General features: G+C 40.3%; 1 protein-coding gene across 1 annotated transcript; it reads right to left on the bottom strand.

Annotated features, from left to right (window-relative positions):
- Positions 1 to 685: 685 nt before the first annotated feature.
- On the bottom strand, positions 686 to 24,302 carry cmtm6 (CKLF-like MARVEL transmembrane domain containing 6). Its single transcript, XM_080540389.1, has 5 exons — positions 24,101 to 24,302; positions 23,317 to 23,449; positions 6,191 to 6,367; positions 5,883 to 5,981; positions 686 to 3,227 (listed from the first exon to the last, which is right to left on the bottom strand). Exons 2-5 carry the CDS (start codon positions 23,440 to 23,442, stop codon positions 3,084 to 3,086), a joined length of 546 nt encoding a protein of 181 aa, XP_080396515.1. The 5' UTR covers positions 23,443 to 23,449; positions 24,101 to 24,302; the 3' UTR covers positions 686 to 3,083.
- Positions 24,303 to 25,593: the final 1,291 nt, after the last annotated feature.

Raw genomic sequence — 25,593 nt, 5'->3', positions numbered from 1 at the left:
CCAAAAAGGTGACCCATTTTTTTTTGTGGCTAACCTTAGGGGGGGATACCGCTAGCACTAATGGTGTTAAATAGATACCGCTAGCACTAATGGTGTTAAATAGATATCGCTAGCACTAATGGTGGTCTAACAATGATGCATGTGTAAGTAGCGGCACCCTGACCTTAACACCTGCAGAATTACTTCGAAAACAGTTTACTGTGACTGTGTTCTCGCTAAAAGTTATTTCAACAGCAACAGAGTTCAGCAGACAGGGAGATTAGTTAGCTCGCACATCATGTGACTTGGATGAGATTTAGACCCCCCCCCTAAAATATTTTTTTTGCAGATCTACACAATTCAAATGGATGACATATTTTGCAAAATGTCACTATAGCACTTTCAAATCACACGTTCCAAACCTGTGATAAGGCCTATGTGAAGTTGCAATATTTACCATTCAAATTGTAAAGAGATAGTAACCATTGAGCCCAAGTGTTTTTTTCCTATGGCATGCCGCTGAAAGGGGGTTATGATATCCTGGGGAATAAGGCACATAGGCTACTAATTAGTGTAATGTAAGCTTGCTATAAATAGCGAAATAGTTTGGATAGCCTCCTTCAAAGTAGTCGGCACGATGCATGGACAATGAAGGCGCTGTGCTTTTTTTATTTTTATTTATGGGAATAGTAATCCATGGTGCTATAGTTGTTGACACTGCATGCCAAGCTGAAGGAGGACTTGTGTTAAACAATCAGTGTTATATAATGAGAAAAAACAGACACCCCAGGGTTATAACCATAGACATTCAGTGCCCTCCACAATTATTGGTAAATATGAGTAAAACGGGTTATAAAAAAAAAAATCACCTTTTGGTGAATTAGCTTAATGTCACACTGAAAACGTCCAACCTTGAAGTAAATGTATTCTTTATTCTCTTTACCAGGGGTGTCTCTAATTGGGGAGGGCACTGTACATATTCCCTACATGGCTGACAGGGGGTGCTGTTCTGAAGCAACCGTCATATTGAGACACTTCAGAGGGGACAATCCTCCATGGGAAGAATATTCCATATTATAGTACCGTATTTCAATTGAATATTTTAAGGACAAAATAACTTGAATTTAAGTATTTATTGTTTGTAGTGGGGAGAATAACATTACTTCAAAGAAAAATGTGACCAATGACAAATAATGGATTCTGTTCACAGTTCACATGTAATTACTAATTACTCAATGTGTCTGTAATAGATGACACTTGACAAAAAACGACTCAGCTATTCACTCCCATTATTCAAAACCCTAACAGGAGACGCGGTGGCTTCACAGCCAGTCATTGGCACATGCATCTAGTTTACATCATTGGTTAATACATACACCGATGAGCTAAAACATTATGACCACTGACAATGACTGGCAGGTGGCCATAATGTTTTGGCTCATAGGTGTACGTCTTTACAAGTAATTCTACATTACAAAAACATTTGGCACAAGATGGTGTCAACATAGCATTTTCCTGGTGATTAACTCATTCAGATTGCTCCACTCACAAAAGAAAACCTGTTTTTCTTTTTACTTTATGACGTCTCATGTCAATATCCCCTCTAAGAATTTACTACCTACGGAGAAAGTAATACATGGGACACGTGGTCAATTAATTTTATGGAGTAGTTACCAATTTCACCAGTGTAATCCCTGGATAGACTCAAATGCATCCTTCAAAATAAGTACAATTTCAGCACATAATAAGTACATTTGAGAAATAACGTTCATATTTGCAGCAGATTACGTTTAACTAAAACATTATTTTGACTAAGATGCCTCAATATGTTCTCGCTCTAATATGAAACTCACTTGATTCACAACACATAAGGCCACATTGATTGACAGAGCATCTCCAAAGGAGACCAGATAGTCACTACAAACAAATCAAACCAATCAATCAAAAAGGCAATTGTTTTTGAGGTTCCATTGATTGACATATTACCAACATGTTGACACATTGGACCAATAAGTTAGGAAAAGGCATGTTTGGTCTCAGAAACATTTTGGGAACTGTTATTGCATTAAAATATTTGGGGTCCCTTCAGTCTAGACTGAAGCCATATCAATGAATGATACATTATATACTTAAGACTTCTTGATATTTAGAAAACTTAAATAAGACCAAACTAAATATTTCAAACATTAAAATACAGTGAAGATTGCCACCATTTAGTTTCATTATTATCTACTGTAGAATCCTGAGTGTCAAGCATTCAATCAAATCACGTGATCAACTTAAAGTGGTGGTTACATTTCATGAATAGCCCTAAAAATTCTGAAATCTTAAATGGACGTGTTCGGGCGAAAAGAGTTAGTATTTCATTGTCTTGAATTCCTAAATGGAGACATTCAGACATAAAAAATAATTACAATTAAATAAACCGTAACATCCTGTAAATGTGTTGTGTGTGATTACAAAAAAACAAAAAAACAATGATGCTATAAAACAAACGTTCAGTATAAACAGTATAATTTCACCTGGATAAAACATGTTTTAAAAACCACAAAAACGCTACTCACACAATTCTCTGTGAAAGGAGCTAGCTAAATCAACAGCACTTTTTACACGTTTTTTAAGATTCAGACTTTTTAAGATTTCGACAAAGTAAAGATTAAGAGTACAGAGTATACATACAGATTAACACTCAGGCCAGGAAATGTAGCGACAGTTGTAAGGCACAGTGAATTTAAGAACTACGATAAATGTATTCTAATCAACTAGTGGTCCCATTTCAGTGGTCCATGGTGTACGGCCTGCCAAAGGAACATCTTCATTTAAGGAATGAACTGTTGTGCTTTTGGGAGAATGGTAAAAGCCATTTCTTACGAATCAGGTCACTTGGAGATAAGGCACTGGGAATGTATTCTAACAGTGACAGGTTTACATTGAATATACAGCCAATTTAAAGTCAAGCTGTCTATCTTTTTGAGGTTTAAAACTCAGACATACACCTTGAAACTGCTGGAGATTCCCTTCCTGCTTGAAAGGACAGAGTGGTTCTCTGATGGTCTTAGCATGGTGTGTGACCCATGTTACATCTTTATAGGTATCCATGGCCCTTATTCCGGTCCAGCATTGAGTCTCTCTGCCTCTGCCTGTTGAGCTGTGGTGGGTTTGTCGTTCTTCTTGCATGGAACACCTTTGGTCTTCACAAACACACCAGCATCCACACAAAAAGCCACAGTGGCCAGGAAGCCAAATGCCTAAAAAGAAAAAGGAATTACCTCATTTTGCATACAATTGCAAACACATTATTCCTTCTCAGTTACTATACGATGCATTTTATACAGTTAACATCTATCCACATTCATGTATCAATAATCTACAATATATGCATGTACTGTACCAGCATGCACTTGTAGTTGCATTGAGTTAACCAAATAATACAAACGACTTATAGTACCAGTCAAAAGTTTGAGCACACCGTCCCATTCAATTGAATGAGAAAGTGTGTCCACACTTTTGACTGGTACTGTACATATAGTATAGTAATTGAAGTAAAAGAGTTAAAATAGTTTTCCATTACTTTTGGCAGGTTGCATCCATGCATCAATTGTCTTAAAACAGGCAGGCCTGCAGTTAGGTCCAAATATATTTGGACTGTGACAGAATTGTTTTTATTTTAGCTGTTTACCAAAACATATTACATGTTACAGTTATATACTATATACATATGGGCTTAAAGTGCAGACTCTCAGCTTTAATTTGAGGGTATTCACATCCAAATTGGAGGAAGGGTTTAGGAATTACAGCTCTTTAATATGTAGCTCCCTCTTTTTCAAGGGACAAAGTAATTATTGGACAATTGACTCAAAAGCGGTTTCATGGACCTGTGTGGGCTATTCCTTCATTATTTCTTTACCAATTAAGAGGGTAAAAGGTCTGAGTTGATTCCAGGCATTTGCATTTGGAAGCTGTTACTATATACGCACAACATGCGGTCAACAGAGCTCTCAATGCAAGTGAAACAAACCATCCTCTACCATAAAGAGAAGACTTCACACGAACAAAGGGTTCACCACAAGGTGCAAGCCATTCATAAGCCACAAGAATAGAAAGGCCAGATTAGACATTGCCAAAAAATCTTTAAAAAAAAACAGCCCAGTTCTGGAACAGAACATTCTTTGGACAGATGAAACTAAGAATGACGGGAAGAAAAAAAATATGGAGAAGGCTTGGAACTAGGGATGGGAATCGAGAACCGGTTCCATTTGAGAACCGGTAACACATTTTTCAATGCATTAGAATCGTATAACTCAGAGGTTATTGATTCTCTCGATGCTAGCATGTTTTGCGCATACGCTGACAGTTGCACATTGCAACGTCCCAAGCATGGCTTCATTTCACAAAGAAAAATTACAACATTGCTACTTGATCTGTAAAATTATTATTTCAAGTGAAGGTGGAAACACCAGCAATAAACAACATGCAACATGGGCTAAATTTACAGGAATGCCATGTTTTTCACACTACGAACTGCTTCCCAAGTGAGCAACAAGTCCGTTACTGAGGGTGAATATCCTATTGTAGGAGTCGAAGTTAACAAAGGAATCTGAGACTTTGGTTGCAGTGAAAACACAGTGTGTCAGTTTTAATCTCTCCTCGCACAACTAGCCTTACAACAGTCATTCCATACGCCACAACTGCAACTCAGCCTTAAAGGGCCCTCGCCCAATTCCCACCATACAAAGCGGCGCCACTGGTGAATTATATTATTTATTGTCTCTCAGTAGCATCCGCTACACTATGCTAATAATATTAGCGCCACGCAGGCAGGCTTAGCAGATGTTTTCTTTGACTAAGAAACCCTAAATGAAAACGAATGCTGTACAAAATATTCTTCCATTTCATCAATTTTAGATGGTGACAAGACACTGTTGGTACAGATAGCTCTGAAGCTACAGCCAGCTGCTCATATTTCATATAGCTCATATTTGTTTTAAGAAAAATACCATTTAATTTATTTTCCATTCTTTTATTTTTTAAATTCATTTTTATTTATGTTCAAATGTTATGTTCAGATATTATACACTGTGTTTAGATACTTGAGATAACAAAACAGCGGCGTTGAGGCTGAAAAACTGTAGCCCTACTTTTGGATGATGATCAGGAATCACAAAACTAAAAGGCAGAAAGACCCACGAGCAAACAACTGAAGACAGCTGCAGTAAAGGCCTGACAAAGCATCACAACGGAGGAAACCTCGCATTAATGGTGACGTACATGGGTTCCAGACTTCAGGCAGTCATTGCCTGTAAAGGATTCTCGAGAAAGTATTAAAAATAAAAGTTTCATTTATGATTATGTTAATTTGTCCAATTACATTTAAGGCCCTGAAAATAGGGGACTGTGTATAAAAATGGTTGCAATTCCTAAACATTTCATAGAATACTTTTCTTCAACCCCTTGAATTAAAGCTGAAAGTCTGCACTTCAATTGTATCTGGATTGTTTCATTTCAAATCCATTGTGGTGGGGTACAGAGCCAAAATTAGGGAAATTGTGTCACTGTCCAAATATTTCCGGACCTAACTGTATAGCCCTAACAAACCTGTGGTCCTTACATATACTGCAGTATGTCTCCTCTCACATTCATTCACACCCATTTGTCATATCTGTTGCAATCCTTCTTAAATCATTTTGTATTAGTTGGTTTCAGTTACTATGCCCTAGCCTAGCCCTGTTCGCATTTCAAAGTTGTGTGTATACCAAAATGAATCCCAGACCAACATGATTAACAATGAACAATTATGTCATTTTCATTTTAAAATGTAATTTCATGGCAAATCCCTAATAAATAGTGGACCTTAAAATGTAATTAAAAACATGGAATAAAAAAAAAATTTGTTTTTAAATTACCACAGCAGTACTCTCCAGGGCACTTCCACCATTATCGGCTGCGAAGGTGCAGGAGGCAAGGAGAAACATGAAGGCGATCACAGCAGTGTACACAAAGTCCTACAAGAGACCGGAATCAGCATGGTTATACACAAAATACACTTTTTATTCTTATGTGAATACGACACACACACACACACACACACACACACACACACACACCAGCATTGGTGAAAGAGAACACTTGACAAACAACCACACATTTAAGGTCTCAGTGTGAAAATAGGCCTATCCACACATACACACGTACAGACACACACAGGACTAACCAGCGTTGGCCAGAAGTCGATGCCGACTCTCGTATGCAGCTTGGTGGAGAGGAGGATGAGGAGGAGCAGTGTGAAGAGGAAGGCCGTGCAACTGACAAACTCAAAGAAGTAGAGAGCACCGCAGCTCACACAGCTGGTCACCACCTCCTCCAGAATAAAGGCCACAAACGACAGGAGCTGATGAACACAAACACACAAGAAACAGAACACACACACATTAATATGTACTTCCCCAGTCTAGCCATCAGGTGGCACTACGATGTGACTATTTTTGTGTCATCAAGCACCGGTTAACCAATGATTATGACGAGGCTGTTTATTTTTTGTAATATTTGCTTATGTAGTGTGTGTGCTAATATAAAGCATAATCAAATCAACATAAGCATTGTAACAAGCAACCGTGTGTCTGAGCAAGAGAGAAAAGGAGATGTATAAAAACAATACTATTCCCACATAGAAAGAAATGGTAAAATGCAGTTCATTTGATTATTATAACTAGGTTATAATGAGGTTACAGGAAAATGTTAGCATCACAATGAGAGGATTCATCTGGAGTAAACATGACAGGACTCTTGAATGTCTCTTGAATCCCTGGTCACATGGAGCCTCAAGACATCAAGACAGCGTGTCACGCAGACCAAACTACAGCTGGAAGCACAATATACTGCACCCATTCATACCACTGGGGAGTAAACAAGAGCCTGTTTCATAGTACGATTTTGGTTATAACATCCATGATGGACAAAAGGATCTGTCCCCTTTAAGACTCAACAAACCTTGCTTTTGATTTCCCAAGTACTTAGGAAAGGCAGGGAGAGACTGAAAATGTTTGCCTTGGTTTACTGAAACCGAGTGACAGGATAGATAGAACAAGGCCTCTTGAGGTCAGCAGAATTACACCACTGACTCACAGCCTTTAAAGTGATTTTTTTCTTCTTCTCCTTTTCCTTTGTGAATTGTTTGGAAGGAACAGGGCAGGTCGGCTTCCTGAGGAATGAAGGACAGGCACTGCGTCACAAAGTTAAAGGTGGAAAGTGTACTGACTTTAGAACAGGGGCTGTGTGTCAGCTTGGGATACACAGTGTATGTTATGAGCTACAGAGTGCAAACAACTTGATGCTGCTCATTTTTTCATTCACATCAATACATTGCCATACCATTGGCAAAGTACAAGTACAGAGACAGCAAAATGCATTTGGTATCTAGCCAGATATAGTGCAAATAGTAGGCAATCACTACGTTGCATAATCTGGCAGAACGCCTGTTGTCGGGTTGAACACGAGCCGCCATCTTGGATCTACGGCAAGCGCAGTGGTTTCCAATGAACTTCAAGACGCTTCCTGTACGAAAAAATGTCTCACAATGATCAAGTGGGAATTTGGACCTTTGGATCTTCTACACAGACAGTCTTTAAATTCTTGACAATTCCGGGGGGCACTGGTGTATCTTGATCTTCAGTTACTTCCACAAATTGTCTATTGGATTTAAGTTTGGTGATTGACTACGCTAGTCCAACACCGTTATTTTCTTCCTCTTGAACCAATTGAGTCTCCTTTGCAGCATGTTTTGGATCGTTGTCCTGCTGGAAAATCCACCCACGTCTTCTCCTCATCCTCCTGGTGGATGGCAACAGATTCTTCCAGAATTTCCCGGTACATGGCTCCAATCATCTTCCTTTTGATAATTTGGATTCCACCAGTACCGTGAAGAGAAACAGCCACATACCATGATGCTTCCACCCCCGAACTTCACTGTAGATATGGTATTTTTAGAATCACATGGAGCCATTTTTCCCTGCAAACATGGCATGCTGCTGAAAACTTTTTTGTCTTGTCTGACCAGACTACATTTTCCCAGTAATCTACAGGCTTCTCCAAATGTTCTGCAGGAAACTTCAAACAAGCTTCAACATGGCTTTTCTTCAGTAATGAAGTCTTCTGCGGTGATCGTAAATGGAGACCGTGGCGGTGGAGTGCATTGCCTTTTGTTTTCTTTGCAACAACTGTACCTGCTGCTTCCAGGTCTTTCTGGAGCTCTCCGAGTCCTTGGCTCTTGGGCTACCCTTCTGACTAACTTTCTGACTGCCCAGTCAGAAATCTTGCAAGGAGCTCCTGTGCGTGGGCGGCTGATGGTCGACTGATGTTCCTTCCACTTGTGGATAATGGCCCCAATGGTGCTTATAGGAAGATTTAGGAGTTGAGAAATCCATCAGTAACCAGTGCCATTATTATGCTGCTCAACAATCTTGTTGCGAAGGTCTTGGGAGAGATCTTTGCGTCTATCCATCATGAGATTGGTGACAAATTATTTCTTGTATTCAGAGGTGGGAAACCCTTTTTCAAAAGAGTGGAAGTACTAACCCACCAACATGCACTAACCTAGGGCTGCACGATTATGGCTTAAATGATAATCACGATTATCTTTGCTCAATATTGTGATCACGATTATTAAATCACGATTATTCATCCATCCAACGGAAAACTGCCATCACAATGTATTTTATAAACCTATAAATAAATAAACTCAAATGTACAAATCGTTGAATCAAAATAGAATAGAATAGAATAGAATAGAATAGACTTTATTGTCGTTGTACAGTTGCCTATACAATGAAATTGTAGTGGCTCTTCCGAAGGTGCAAAAAAACAGAAAACATATTCACAGACATATACACATATAAGATAAACATTTATGAACATGTCTTATGTCTATTGTTCAGTGTTCTGATGGTCCATGGGTAGAAACTGTTGGACAGCCTGTTTGTTCTGGCCTTTATGCTCCTGTACCTCACTCCAGAGCGCATCAGGCTGAACAGGTGGTGACCAGGGTGGAGGACTATAAATAGGACTTTCACATAAATTTTCCAAGGAGAAATCGCGGAGATAATGTAAAAACGGTTAGAAATTGTCCATGCATTTTTTGCTGCAATTTGGTCATCCCGGCAGCAGCTTCTGTTAGACTATCGCTACGTTATGTACGCAATACCCGTGGAAGACGGCATCGATGGCATAAGCGGGTGAACAGAGATCATTGAGCGGAGCCTCTTATGGGACTACGGTAATGTTACTTTAGACTTATTTAGCCAGGCTCGTAGCTGGTAACTAGCCTTAGTTAGAGATGCAATAAAAAAAAATCCATGAGAGAGAACACAATAAATCCAGAGTTATTATGAGGGATAAATAGCCTGGCTAGTTAGGGCACGTAATACTGCTGTTGTAGGCTAATTTATTAGAGAACTGACATAACTACAACAACGAAAGCCTTCTTACATTATTTTACGTTATGTGTTGTAAAGTTGTCATCAAAGCGATACTTATCAAATAGCTAAAAATGTTGTCTTAACGTTACAGTGCTAAGAAGGCGCGTTCTTCTACTATGGATAGTTATCTTGTCAAGATGCCAACGTGCACACCCCAGCAAGCCACCGTCCTGACCGGATCAATCCTGAACATGCTGGTTAAGGATATGAGACCCTTGTCCATGGTTGCTGACGAAGGATTTAAAGAAATGATTAAGCAGTTCAACCCTGAATACCACGACAAATACCTCCCGGGCCGATCACATTTCACCAAATTGATGGAAAATAAATATGATACAACCTTTCAGAAGGTATGTGTCTCTCTTCCCCCCCCCCCCCCACACACACAAATAGCAATTTGTATTTATGATTTAACACATTTCAAGAAGAAATAATATTAAGAGATTGCTGTCTGAGTGATCAATAATTAAACTTGGTTAAAGCATACATTAAAGCATAAATGGCAGCAATGTAATGTAAATAAAAATCTTAAACTGATATGTTGAATGTTTAACCTACTGTATAATTGTATTTGATATAACAACAAAATGAATGAATGAATAAATAAATCTAAATCTTGATGCATAAACTGGCCACAAGATTGTTAATAAAATCTAACTGATCTGTTTAATGCTTACTGTACATTGTATGGGTCTTTTCATTTCAAAATGCTAACTAAAATCACTGCAGAACAACAAGATGGCCGAAGGGAGTGGGTAGGCACGAGAGAGGCTCTGACTCGGGAAAATAAACTCTGGTTTTCTCCTTTAAACAATTGGCTACCCATAAATGTACTATTAGAATGAGCTATATCTAGAGCTAAATTCTACTTGCACTGGCAACCGTTCATTACATATTTTGAGAACCTGACAGCACTTCCTACAAACTGATGCTTTTGTAACCAAGCAGTTTGTTGTCTGCCTTGGCCTCAGAGACCATGACATTTCCAAATAAAACTGACACTAACTTACCTATGAATATATTGTAGCTCATGATCTGACGCCTGAATATGACTTATGTAAGCAGCAATCTCCTACTACATCATTTATACAACCTTGGTAACTTGTTTATATGTGTGTGTGACTGGATGGACAGATCTATATGTATATATGTATGCAGACATGTTTAAGAGGGAGGGGTGGGTGGAGGGCAGGGAGAAAAACAGAAAATATTCATGCCTTTTTCAATGTACATGACATCTATACTGGAATAAAAAAATATTATAATAAAAAAAAAAAAGAATGAGCTATATCTATTTTTTCTGGTTACAGAAATGTTAGGCAGCAATGTTTAGCACAAGTTTTGAGTTTATTCTCATTTGAACACAACATTTCTAAATGATGCGCAACAAAACTGCTAAAGACATGGAAAAACTTCAAGAATTGATGGAAGAAGTGCTGCAATCCAACAAACAGCTTGCTAAACAGGTTACTCTGTTAACATGCAAAGTGGATAAAATAGATCACATTATAAGCAAAATTGAATCAATGGAAAAATCAATTGAATCCTTGGACAACAAGTTGGAAAAGGTCGGTGCAGACCTGCACGAACAGGGCATTCAAGTAAAGAACCAGGACACAGCAATGAAGGTTATGGAAATTAAACTTAAAAATGCACTGAATGAAATTGATATATTAGAAAACCATTCGAGGCGCAATAATGTGATACTGATTAATTTACCTGAGAACAACGAGAACAGCAACATGATTGGATACCTGGCGCGTCTCCTCTCCGACAGGCTCCAAGTTCCAGTCCAGGAGAGTGACTTTGAAGGGGCGCACCGGGTCGGCATGGCGAGACCAACGGGGAGGCCACGGAGGGTGATCTTTGAAATGCATCACTTCCAAAAGAAAATGGACATCTTAAAGGCTGCCAAGTCAGTGGATATCAACATTGGAGGACAATCGCTCAAATTATTTCCGGACAAGTCAGCAAGGCTGAGAAAACGCGAGCAGGATTACTGGCCATTAAGACAAAAACTCCACGACAAGGAGGTCCAGACCTGAATTCGCCACCCAGCAGTATTACAGGTGCGGATAAACTCGGAATGGTTCACCTTCAAAGATCCACAAGGCGCCAAGGAGGCAATGGTGAAAGAGTTCCCGGACATGGAGTTTACATGAGTGGGACTACGTGTATCCCAGGCACGTGCCAGAGTTTTTAGATTGGCACTGCTTACCTCTGCTTATATGGACGGCACGTCCCTGGACTGTATCCAGAGCCCTGATGTTTGCCGAATTAACTGTGCCATGGTGTGGGTAAGCCCTGCTCCAAAGGAGCACTTTGGCTGATGTCTTCTTTAAGGTAAAGGAGACCCTCAAAACTGTCAAAGGCTCCCTCACCCTGACTGCTGATGTGTGGACTAGTCGTGCAACAGAGGCGTACCTTGGTGTGTCCTGCCATTTCCTCAGTGAAGATTGGCAAATGAAGAGCTTCAACCTTGCCACCATGCCTCTTCAGGATAGGCATACAGGTGCAAACATAATGACATGGATGGAGGAGGTGGCAGAAAAGTTTGACATCTCGCCTGCCAAAATAAAAGCAGTAGTTCATGACAGTGGGTCCAACATGGTGTGTTGGACCCGCTGTGCTGGGCACACACTCCAGCTCATAGTTAACACTGCCCTCAAAGAGTCCACCATCAGCAGAGCGCTAGGTGCTGCAAGACAGTTAGTGGAGCACTTCAAGAGAAGCGAGCTAGCCAGTACAAAACTGAAGATGAAACAGGAGCAGATGCACGTAACGAAAAATTCACTGATACAGGACGTCAGTACAAGATGGAACATTACGTTCCACATGGTAGAGAGACTCCTGGAACAGCGCTGGCCTGTCACTGCCACTCTCTCAGATCCTGAGGTAACTCCAAGGGGCAAGCACTACTTCGACTTGAAGCCAGAGCAATGGGCGCTGCTTGAAGAGCTGAAGCAAGGGTTGGAGCCTTTTGAGACTGCTACCGTTTACCTTAGTGGACAGCAGTATGCAACTGTTTCAGTTCTTTCACAGGTGGTCAAAGGGCTGAAGCGGTCCGTCCACCAAAGCCATTTTGAGACAAGCGCAGGAAAAGCATTCTTGATCAGTGCAGGAAAAGGGATAACAGATAGATGGGGAGGTCTGAGCACAGTCTCAGTAGACAAAGAGAACCCAATTTCTATTTCAGCTGCCTTGGACCCCAGATACAGAAAGCTGAAGTTTGTGTCTCCTGAAGATGGCATCAGGATGCAGGAGACTGTTGAAGTGCTTGCTCTCAAAGAAGCAAAAGGAGCCTGGGACACATCAGCAGAATAAGACCAATGTTCCAGGCACAGGCAGAGGGGAAAAGTCAGCTCTGGACAGCCTCCTTCAGTCTGACACAGACAGTCAGACTGAGGACGAGGGAGAAGCCTCACAGTCACAGGAGGACGAAAAGATCCAAATGGTGAGAAATGAAGTTCAGCTGTACTTCGCAGAGGCCCCAGTATCAAAAAAGGATGACCCTCTCAAATGGTGGAGCCAAAATGAGGGGCGTTTCCCCACACTATCTAAGCTGGCAAAATCTTTTCTGTGCATCCCTGCAACCTCCACCCCATCCGAGAGGATCTTCTCTGCAGCAGGGAACATCTGCTCTCAAAAGAGAGCAAGCCTCTCTCCAGAACATGTGGAAATGCTGACTTTCCTCGCTACGAATGAATAGTCCACACAGGAGAGAAACAATTTCTTTGCTCAGTCTCCTGCACTTTTCTTTGTTATTTGATTGAGACCAAACCTTTTCTCTACAAACATTTCTTTTTGTGGATAATTGCTCTTTTTTAGTTGCCTTAGTGCCTACCTCATTTAAATTTTTTATGTATTCTATTTAAAATGTATGTTTGATGCCAGAGATGAGTGAAGCAAAGCAAAACTTTTGTACTCTGTACAAGTATTTATTTTTGTATTGTTTTGGTTGCCTAGTGCCTAGCCTACCTCATTTTACTCAGCAGTTTGCACTCTCTACTACACTTTACATTACATTACATGCAAGTGATGCCAGAAATAAATCTGCAAAGTTCATTAAAATATCTATTTTTGAGTGAACAATCATTTTAATTGTCTTTATTTTTAGTTAGCACATGCCTACAACAACAACTAACAACTTTAGAAGCTGATTTAGAAGATGATAGCTAAATAAGAGCGATTGAGTAATTGTGCGATAAGCTGTCATTTATGATCCGATTAGTCGACTAATCGTTAAAATAATCGGTGACTAGTCGACTATGAAAATAATCGTTTGTGGCAGCCCTACTGGACACACTCGCGTACAGGATTGTGCGGCGCGACACGAGATCGTTTTTGCAGGGTGAGATGTCTGCAGATGGAAAGTAAGCAAGTTGAAACGTTAGCAAATATAATTGCTGAGTGTTCTAACAGAGCAAGTTGGTTCAAATTGGTCGTTATTATTGTGACTAGAAAGTGTCTGATTATAGTTCCATGGTATGTAAAATAGTGTCAAAGAACTAGAAAACTAACTAGCTAGCTCAGAGGTGATTAGATGAGCTAGTCTGCTGCACACTTGCCAGCTAAAGAGCTAACTGGATGCACTTTATTATTTTACTTTAAGTAGATATACTATCTTTCTTATTCTGCTAGAATTGGGCTTTATGGTAATACCATAATGGCATATTTACAGTACATGGACAGTGGATTGAAGCATTGGAAATGTGTTTTTTTTTATAGTTGGACATGTGATTTTTTTTCAGGTGAGAGAGTAAAGTCAAAATGACATTATCTGACTGCATTGCCCACAGAAATCCAATATTCAATTATAATTATGTTATAGATTATTAGATTATAAATACTCTGGTTGTTATGTTTGCCTTTTGGTTGACAGCAAAAGAGGGAGAGGAGGATAGAGAGGGAGAGAAGGAGAGAGAGCAGGATGGTGTCGGCACACCAGAGAGAGAGCGCAAGAACCAGGTGAGAAAGTGGACAGGTAGTCAAGACCACATAAGTAAGTAGCCTTGAGAACCGATGGTTCTCGAGCCTAATGGCCCATAGGGCAGGAGCCTATGGAAATCTCCTGTTTCCGTAGTGTGAGGCGGCTTAATGTACAAGTTAGTACACCCCCTGGACATGACGCTGGTATGTCGCAGGGTCTTACCCCCTGGGGGGGGGGGGGGGGGGGGGGGGTCCATGCCACCCCCCCAGGGCAGCAAACCTAGGGGGGGGGGGGTCCATGCCACCCCCCCAGGGCAGCAAACCTAGGGGAAACACTGATATTATTATTATAAATGATTATTTCTTATGATTACTGATGGACAGATGATTCACTTATGTAAGATGTATTTATTGTAAATCGGTTTGCATGAAGGCGTCTGTTAAATGTCAAGAAAACAAGCATTAAATTAAAATCAACCCCTTTCACCTGAGGCAAGGATCGAACCAGCAACCTTCTGATTGCAAGGTGGCTGCCTTAACCCCTGTGCCAAACAGACCTCGCTGCTATTTCAGATGCAAGCTGATACCTATCTTTTTACACCATTTTATTTATTTATCTATCTATCTATCTATCTATCTAGCACACCATCAAACTATCTATCAAAATATCAAATTATCTATCTACAGTATCTCGTAAAAGGTGGGAACTAATATTCCCAAAAAGACACTTGACGGGAACTGTCGTTCGGGATTTAGTTTCCGCCTGTGAGACATTTTTGACACACTTCTTACTTAAACCAGCCTGTAAACCTGGTCGCTACCATGTTTGTTCTGAAGGATTGGTTGCATAGCAACCAAGCACTGCAATTATTTCAGCCACATTCATGGAACGGAACAAGAGATGAAATTATCGCGAATTATCAAAAATAGTCTTGATTATCTCTAATCTAATCGCCCTTCGTGGAATAGGGCCCTGCACTTCGACCGTCTAAGCCTTATTTTGAACATCACTGATCCGATATCCGAAGTAATTCCACACAACAGAAATGTAACCCTTTTTTGGAACTAACATTTCACCTTCCTTTGCTCCTCCTGACATTTACTTTGTCTATACCTACCGTCTTTGCCAGTGTACTTAAATGTTGCCTTGTGGAGCTATTGTCACTGGTCATAACGCTCAAAACAAACACCTGTGATTGGTCAGATAAATTACCCCATAAATAACTTGTTTGTAATCCACCAGAGCAAGCTTTTCCTTTTTAAAAAATGAAAATAAAAAATATAGACCGCGGCCACCATCAATTAATAGTGGAAGCCAATATCGGCATAGCGAATACTATACGATTAATTGTGCAGCCCTACACTAACCCAACTGATTCTAATTAGCACAGGCAGGAGACCTCATTAGTGGCATAAGCTGGTTTCGTGCTTTTTCTTACTGTGTTCAATATTGCTTTTTCTTACTGTGTTCACATAATATGGGTTATATATTTTCCTTTGTCATTCCACTTTGCCACATGCACATGGATTTTTTTAACCCTCTATGGCACGCATTATGAATCCAGTTGGGAAAAAAATGTTTGGAGTGTTTTTTTGTCTTAGAATAGACCAAATAAACATAATCTAAAGACATTTTCAATAAAGATTTTTTGGGGGGTACTTTTTGGGGTGCGTTGCCTTGAGGCAACACTGTGCCATAATGGTCAGTCAAAGTCAAAATCAGCTTTATTGTTAATCTAATATATGTACAGACATACAGAGGGCTGAAATTGCATTTCCCTCTCATGCACGGTGCATAGTAAACAAAAACAATAAATAACAATATAATACGACAAGATTAGACATAACTATCTATACAAAACATACTAGATAAAAGGTTTTAAATGTGCGGTACAATGTACAGGGGTGGAATACAATAGTGCAATAGTGCAATAGTGGTAATTGGCTCAGTATAATAGAGTAAAGTGGCTAAAGTACATACATGTAAGTAATGGTAAGTAATGGCATGGAGAGTGCCCCCGAGAGGTGCCCCAAGAGAGGCACGCCTGCCCCCTGACAGGTGCGCCTGACCAGTGTCATGGTGTCATGGTGAATCCATAATGGTACGGTGTTGCCTCAAGGCAACATTGGCAACTTACCATAATGGTACGGTGTTGCCTCAAGGCAACATTTGCATTTTAACAAGTTTCCATTACTTAATGAGCAAATAAAGTAAATTAAACTATTAGAAAGTAAGCTTTACTTACCTATTATTGTGAATATATTTTTTTCAAGGTTGAAAAAGGCCATGAAAATATGTTTTTAATCGATTTTTGTGGACAGAAATGTCTACGCTAATTCTTGTGGGAAGGTCTGGAAGAAAGGGATGCTGCATGGCCTCCAGAGAGACATGTGACAAATTCAAACACTGCTATTGGTTCCTTATGGTCCTGCCTATTTTTCTAAGTATTGCATCATAACTGGGGATGCATTGTGTGAATGTAAAAGGCCAATAATGGGTAACAAGGTGCCATAGAGGGTTAAGGATTGGAATGTTACAATTTCTTCTTTTCGCTCTGTAGTTGAATTGAGTTAATGCCATGTCTGGTCTGAATTTAATGTGAATAGCTGAAATGGAAATGTGAATTCAAAAAATATTGAATACTTATTTCCCTTCACTGTACATTGAAGTGTTCTGCAATATACAGGCATGGCCACCTTCCCTTGTCTCTTTTGGCTTAATCTGTCACACACACATGAAGTCAAATCCCCAGACAATCTGTTTTTACCCAAGCCTCAGCGTCAAAGAAGCCACAGCTCTATATTTGGAGGTTTACTTCGAGTGTGGAGCCTGTCTGAGGTCAACACTGTAATGAAGCATAATAAAAGCATACTGGGCCTCATGGAAAAGCGTCTCTGACAGAATCAACACATGCTGTCCTCAGCATGTCTCTCTACCCATTGAAGTGTGAGGAGCTATAATTTACTTATAAGTAGACTGTTGTGTCTGTGTGTGTGTGTTTATGTTTGTGAGTGGTGGTGGATGGAAAAGTGGTAGAAAAGAATAGGGACTCCTGCACACTGTCTACACTTGTAAATTAATTATTGATATTCAACATTTTGTTCCTAATTGGTTGTCAGGGAGGGAGTTGTCTTGACTTTCTTTTTTACTGTTGGCACAAGAAGAGTTTGTTCTTTTACTAAGTTGTTTGCGGTCTTGAGTTGATCTTTTACAGAGTCTCATGTACATGACCAATATATATAATGCAAGCATGCATATACAGACTAGCAAACTACATCAGGCTAACCACTTGTAGTAATCAATCTTTTACAAGGGAAAGAGGCGAGTGTGAGAGAGAGAGAGAGAGAGAGGGAGAGAACAAAATAAGAATGAGGACAGATAAGTGGGGCCTTATTTTACCCCTTCATTTGATATTGAGGATCTACAAAAACATAAATTTAGACCACTCCTGTGGCCTGAAAACATCTGCCAAACTTTGAAGGAATTAGAAGAATCAGAGAGCAATTCAGCATGTGTGACAGGGGCTGTTGAAAAGGGTAACAAGCGGGGGAATCAATAAGTTGCGGAAATGACAATGTGTTCATGTGATGTTAAGTTAGTGTTGAAGAGCCCACTCAATATAACAAACAGTTTTAGGATCACAAAATAATAATTATTTGTCCGCCACCTCAGCTTGTTTTCGATTCACTGTATTGTCTGCCGGGCTTTGAGGGAGCCGCCAATTTTGAATGATTAATGTAGTCGCTGCTATACCACTTCCCACCACAGAGTGGCTGGCTGCGGTGCACTTCCCACTGTGATTTTACATCTTATGTTACATTAGCGTTCTTATGTTCATTTTGTCTATTTTTATGTGAAGCTCTCAGTGAAAAAAATCTGAACTAGGCATTATGACCTGCAGTGTAAATGCGGCCCTAGACTCAACCAGTGTGTCTAACCAGTGGGAATAGTCATGTAGAAACAGACAACCATGGCCAAATAATCCCATTTAATTCATTTTAGCTATGTCCTTTGTCAAAGTCAAAAAGTCAAAAGTCACTTTATTGTCCCATCACTGGGAAATTTGTATTGGGCTTACACCCCACAGCAGCCAACAAAGAGCAACAGACAATACAGAATGATAAAACAGAAACAGAAGGCAGCCCTGTTTAAGACAAGAGTGGAAATAAAACGATAAGCAAGATATGTTCACATTCATCTGGTGCAGTTTAAAAGTTTAATAGAAACCGGAATAAAATATTTTTAAAATCTGTTTAATCTAGAGCGGGGGACTCTGAACCTCCTCCCAGAGGGCAGTAGTTCAAACTCTGCATGTAGGACATGAGGGATTCATGAGAATTCTATTAGCCTGTCTGAGAGTAGCCTGTTCAAAAATAGACTGCAGGGATGAGTGGTCTTTCACCCCTATGATCTTCCATGCAGTCTGCATCAGTCGGACCAGTTTGGACCTTAGTTGTACAGATAGGTTACCAAACCAAGATGTAATGCCGTATCTGATGAGACTCTCTTAGACAGACTGATAGAAGAGTAGCATACATTTTTGGTCAACACCACCATGAACTCTAAGGCGGGGTAGGAAGTGTAGTCGTTGTTGTAATCTGCTCCAAAGGCTGTCTACATGAGTGCTCCAGGTGAGTGAGTTGTCAATGAAAACCCCAAGATACTTGTAAGAGGCGACCTGCGAGATGGATTGTTTGTGGATGACCACAGGCCTGTGGTCCCCAACACCTCTGGGGTGGAACACCATCTCCTCAGTCTTCTTAACATTTAAAACAAGGCAGTTAACATCACACCATTTAACAAACCTCTGGATTTCAGAATAAGTCAATTAGGTCACTGTCCTTTTTAATTAAAGCAAGGATGGCAGTGTCATCCGAAAATGTTATGATGCGATTGCTAGGGTAGGTGCTTCTGCACTCGTTTGTGTATAAAGTAAAGAGCACAGGGGAACTGACTACACCCTGTGGAGCACCAGTGCTTATGGTTCTGGGTTCCGAAAGAGTGCCATTAACACTGACCCGCTGTGTGCGGTTAGTTAAAAAGAATGTCAAGAATGAGCAAATCAAGAAATATTACAAATCTTGAAGTCTCCGTTTGCAATCTTACTATCCTGGTGTTTGCCTCTGAGTGACTGCAGCAAGTATCCCTTTAGCTTCCAACATCTTGACTTTTGGAGACTAGTTCTCTAACAAATCCTCTGTACATCCTTTATTGATGATACTGTGTGCACGTGCAGTATGCACACTCATGACAGAACTGCAACACACTTTCTTCTGAAATGTCCATGTTGCAAAATAGGTCTTTATATTGGCTTAATGAAAGCTAAGATTAACATGTTGGTCCACCAGACCGTTCGCACATTCGGGCGTTAGTGTCTGGGAACAAGACTACATGAGTCAATAAACTGCGTCATGCTCCATGCTGTTGACAGACACTGTTGATTGGAGCTTAACCGCGTTGAGACCAGGTTTACCTAGTTCCGAAAGCCTGGGGGAATGCTTTGCACAAAGGAGTTACACAGGAGTAGTGCGAGTGAGTGCGTATGGTTGATGTGCAGAGGGTCAGTGGAAATTGTCTCTTAAGGTGCAGGTGAGCAGCAGGTTGTTTTATTCAAGCCACAACATATTTAGCTCTCAGTCTATTTAGATATTGTTTCCAATATTTAATCATCCTTTGATACCAGTTATCATACTGTTATAAGCTAGATCTAGGCCTATTGATTTGTTATTTGTGTAGGAAGGCTACAGTATTTGTATCTGATAAGGGTATTTGCACACACACACAGAGACACACACACACACACACTTGCTGACAATGCGAGGGGGGTCAAACAGCAAGGCTTAAAAATAACCACGGTAATAGAATTTAGCATCTGGCTGCTAATTCCATTTGCAGCCAACTGCCAGGCGGTATTGCAAACACCGGACTCCAGTTAGCTCGTCACAACGAGCCAGTGATCTAAGAGAAAGACCGAAGCCTAACATTCCATGCGTCTCAAGCCCTCTATTGTCTAGCATGTCTGGCATTGGTGGTGTCAATTAACAGAATGAGTGACAACCGCTAACTCACATCTTAGAGAAGAAGCAGGCTAATTATTGGGATAATTAGCCTGTGGGATGAGAAAAATACAGTGCCCTCCATCAGTACTGAAAATAGGATGCATTTTCGTCTTCTTTTAGCTCTATACTCCAACAGTTTGGGTTTTAAATCAAACAATGATGTTAATGTTGTCAAAGTATAGATTTTCAGTTTTAATTTTAAAGTTTTTTTCTTTCAAATTTAGGTTAGGTCAAATGCTCTTGTCTTCCTCTTTCCAACACTTATGGAGGGCACTGTATTTATTATCCTACGCAAACCTGCATAAGGAATGTGCAAAAAAGGATACTGGTCAACTGGTCACAGTTTTTTAAAGAACATGTTTAATGGCATGGTACAAAAACAAATGCTGTAGAGTGTAATGCAACTTGGGGCCCAATATGTGCCGTCTTTCACTTCACTTACTAACCTTTCAAAATTGCAATTCCAGCACATTATAAAGGCCTAGGCTATTAATTAGTTATCATGCATGTATATAAATGGGTGTTAACAGGGTGGGGTAGTTTGTTCACATGTAGGCCTACATATTTTTAAGATGGGTCTGATTAATAATTGAAAACTGAAGTCGGATGGCGTCAGATGGATCAAACTCAAAAATTGTCAAACCCTAACAATTCAAACAACTCAAAAGTTCTCAATCGGTCATTGATATTACGCAAGTATTTTTTCCGGACTGCAGCTGCACCACTCAAAATCAGAATGTGTTGAGTATACAAATGTAATAAAAGAAGTAGGCTTCATTTAACATTGCCTTGGTTAACTGCTCAAAGGCCGGAGCTAGGGCGTTTCACTTCTCAGTTTAATTAGGCTAAAACCCATTTGCAAAAAGTAACAGCATACAATATCGCATATATAACGATGAAGTATGGGAGACCGAACGAGAGATACCAAATGTAACTGCCCCTACTTTATGTATAGTGGTCTCTCTCTCTCTCTCTCTCTCTCTCTCTCTCTCTCTCTCTCTCTCTCTCTCTCTCTCTCTCTCTCTCTCTCTCTCTCTCTCTCTCTCTCTCTCTCTCTCTCTCTCTCTCTCTCTCTCTCTCTCTCTCTCTCTCTCTCTCTCTCTCTCTCTCTCTCTCTCTCTCTCTCTCTCTCTCTCTCTCTCTCTCTCTCTCTCTCTCTCTCTCTCTCTCTCTCTCTCTCTCTCTCTCTCTCTCTCTCTCTCTCTCTCTCTCCATGAGAGCAGGATGTAACATTTTAGAATAAACAGACTGTATGATTGTATTTGCATTGTAATTGATTTATTCATTTACAGTACCATACAATGTTATTAAAGTCCACACCTGCCCAGCTAAATCCATCACTTAACCCTAATCAGACCTAAATAACCTTGATGTGGTGCAAGCCAGCAATTGTGCAGGCACTCAATCCCTCATCTCTTTTACTAGAGACCTCTATAAACCCCCTCCACTAACCATTTCAGGTCAAACTCTGCCAACCTGCATGTCAGTCAGAATCTTGAGTAACCCACCCAGGCACACCTTGCCACCATCTACATGGGTTACTTCTGCCCTTGAATACGCAGCCCTCACTGAGCACAGCTGCTTAACAGAGGAGCCATCAGCTGGAGTATGGGCCTGCAGGACTACATCAGCTCCTAGGACGCCCTTCAGACCCTCTCACTACCCTTCCTCAGTGACAGAAGTTATCTGTCTGCAAGGACTTTGCAACTCACATTCAACTTCAGGCACAGGCTACAGGCCATGGCTACGGCTATGGCCCTGACCATCCCATCTAGAAAAAAGCTCCACCACAAGGCACACAAGCTACAGTAAAAAAAACAGTCAACAACTCACAGTTCCCCATGCCTGCACAGAACGCTACAGGAAATCTCCCATGCCATTCCTCCGCACACTAATAAATGGACAACAGCCTGAATCATTATGTTTGTATTGACTGCTCAAGTTTCCAAATGTGTTCATGTTTGATCAATGTGTATTTTTATATTTTTAGTAAGTTAGGGCAGTCCCACACATATGTTTCATTTTATTGGACAGATACAGTGAAGACAGACAGGAAAGTAAGGAGAAGAAAGGAGAAAGAGTATGTCAGCAGCGCATAGTCTGGATTCGAACCCATGTGTGCTCTGTAGACCTCTAGACCACACCAGGCCTCAATCAATGTGTATTTTATGAATGCATTCTATTGTTATATGTACATTTGCATGCATTTCAGTGATGTATTTTACTGCCATGTATGTGAGATCAATCGAGTAAAATTACATTCGATTTATTATCACATGGCCATTCTTGCTCTAGTCAACCCAAACAAAAAAATGATCTTCCTTGTCAATCCTTCTTATTTGGGCTTTTAAACAGCCTACTCTCCCTTTGGATAGATGTTCTACAGACAGAAATAGCACAAAACAACAACATCACTCAACAGCCTTTTTGTCACACTTCTTGGATGTAAAAATGAAAGGACACTTTAAGAACACATCTTGGTAACTTTAAAGAGCATGCCAATGGTATAGACCAATACATGTTGAGATTGTTGTAAAGGTTGTAATGGGTCTTCAATTACATGGCAGGATTGTAAGAGCAACAAGTCCATGATTGGCCAGGACAATGGGTGACAATGGGTGTCTATTCTATTCATTCATTTTAAGAAAACGTGCTCATCTAGTTGTACGCCTGGAGTTTCCACTAGAAATGACACAACTAGATAGAATACAGTCATCAGCCAACTGAACTTATCAGGCATATATGGGGTTTATCAACATTTTTACATAAAAGCTTAATTGAGCTCAATAATGGCTTGCTTCCTACTATCTCTGGTTCTTCTCACACACAAAGTTAAACAAATGTAAATGATATGGAAAAATGACAATACTTCACTTACCACTTCCATGCCCTTTATCGAACATCTGATTTTATCCAAATTGTCTGTTGGTACAATGAACCACTTGTTTGATTTGGGCTCTGGAATGGTTGTTGTGGTTGGAGTGTACACATCCTGGGTGGCCATGGTGGAACTGCAAGAAAGAACATTCCAAGAAATGAGCGTTCTAATTTCTAAAATCTAGACTTCTTACATTGTCATTAGCAGGTTAACATGAAGCAACATACCATGAGCTTAGAATTACAAGGTTCTATCTCCGTTTAGGGTAGTTCAGAGATATTGAGCGTCAAAGTTTTTACATTCCGATTATGTTTTGTGAGATGGAACCTTTGTATTTTATGAATTACTAACTCAAAAATGTCAACATTTTAAAAATAACACCACACGGGCATTAATAAACACCTAATGGATCAGATTATGTAAAAAAAACTCAATTTTGACAAAAATGGAGATAGAACCTTATAATTCTAACGTCACGATATCACACTAGAGCGAAAGCGAAAGCAGACGAGTCGGCTGCTGGCGACAGTGTCCCGCTGAAGACGCCGGACACAAAGTCTGTTACATTGTCGCATCATCGCAAACTCGCAAACTCTAGTAAGTCAGTGCAAAGTAGGCCTAATGGATTGGAATTGAAAAGTTGTATTTAAACTGTAGCTAACTCTGTGGATGAATCAGACCTCGTAAAATAGACTATCATCAGGACTCAGGAGCACACACCTCTGAAACCAACGTGTCTAATTATCGAATTGAATTATCGAACACATTGAAAACAAAAACGTACCTGTGTGTCGACTTTGGAGCAACCAGCGTTGTGAGTTACAATTGGGCAGTAAATTGTATCCTGTTTATTCACGACCTCCTCTGTGATGCTCTTTGTTTTCTAAACTGTTCCTACGCTTCTTCTTTGAAGTTGAATTTGGCTGCTGATGTTTAACTCGACTTCCGCAAATGAACGGCTTGTCTCACACGATAGTCTCCAGTCTCCACCCACACGCTGGGAGGAAAAGATCTGGATTCAGGATATTGTGACGTGTACTTATGTCAAATGGCTCCCTCGTGTGGGAGAAATCGGTCATCGCAAGTCAGTAAAAGTAAGTCATAGTGAGACTGTTATTTAGATATAGAGTAGTAGTGTGTTGTAAGAGAGTGGACTCAGATTTTCGCCTTCCTGTCTCTGGTGGCTGCCTCTTCAAATCGTGTGAACATGAAGAAACGCAACAGCTATGTCCAACACTGCAAGTCCATTTCCAGGGTGTTATATTATTTTAGAGGATGTTGTTGTTTGGAATTTTAAACAGAATGTTGTGGCCAGAGTGCCAATGAACTTACACCCAGCTCCTTCCAGTGCAGACTCTGGGATATGACGTCAATGGGGGGGAAAAAACAGGACAACGCTACCAGAGATAATTTCAAAACAGAGATCAAGAAATGAGAGGAAATGATCAACTCCGGCATGCATATCGGGCCGTCTTTATTTACTCCAAATATATTCATATCTACCTTTAAACCACCTGGTACCAAAATAAATGTTACTGGTAGTAAAAGGTCAGGTTGAAACCTTCTCACACAGTCATTCCACAGAGCTGAAGAGAAACACAAGTTGTAGTGAGCCTGACCCCTTGTGGAGAATGTGGAAAATTGAGACGAGCAATGAAGTGATAGGAATGATGATGATGATGAAATGAGGAGCAGTCAGTTATTTCGACTTCTGGGTGCATTTTCTGTATGTCTGATATCACACACACATTCAGAGTTAAGAAAGAAACCAAGTTTTCCTCCAAAACACGAAGAGCAAAACATACATTTGATATCCCTTACACTTTAGTCACAAGATCACTTTTAGCATGTATAACTAAATGAAGACCTCTCAGCCATGTGTAATGACTAATGAGCTCATGCGGTTCTAAGCAGTATGTGCACCACTGTTTGATGGATTTGATGACAAGGTGACGAGTAATGTGTTTAGTAGGACACAGGGCTGATGCTTTTATCACTGATCAGCAGCACTTTGAGCTCTGGTAATGCCAACCAAAAGGTGGCAGCACAAGCCTGCTGCACTTGTTCATGGAAGTTGAGACAGAATAGAGGCACATACTTTCTCCATTCATCGGAGTAGTGTTGCAGAGAATTTCTATCTCTGTCATCCCAAGTGCTCCTTTGTGCATTATACTGTGCATAAAGTGAGTTCTAATCTTAATGAACTGTGGCTTATAGATCACATGCACTTATCTGTTGTCGTGGTCTTGCATTCAGAAAGACTCTCTGGGTTGCGGA

This window comes from Nansenia antarctica (assembly GCF_963989245.1).
Source record: "Nansenia antarctica genome assembly, chromosome: 10".
NCBI classification, from domain to species: Eukaryota; Metazoa; Chordata; class Actinopteri; order Argentiniformes; family Microstomatidae; genus Nansenia; species Nansenia antarctica.
Note: the sequence above shows the minus strand (reverse complement) of the source record. Positions and strands in the feature narration are given on the sequence as shown.

Excerpts from the sequence above, each read along its gene's own strand:
- cmtm6 (XM_080540389.1), bottom strand. The coding sequence starts at position 23,442 with ATGGCCACCCAGGATGTGTACACTCCAACCACAACAACCATTCCAGAG. Across the intron at positions 6,368-23,316 it reads CGATAAAGGGCATGGAAGTG|CTCCTGTCGTTTGTGGCCTT; the intron begins GTAAGTGAAGTA and ends TGTGTTCATCAG. Across the intron at positions 3,228-5,882 it reads CCCTGGAGAGTACTGCTGTG|GCATTTGGCTTCCTGGCCAC; the intron begins GTAATTTAAAAA and ends TTTTCTTTTTAG.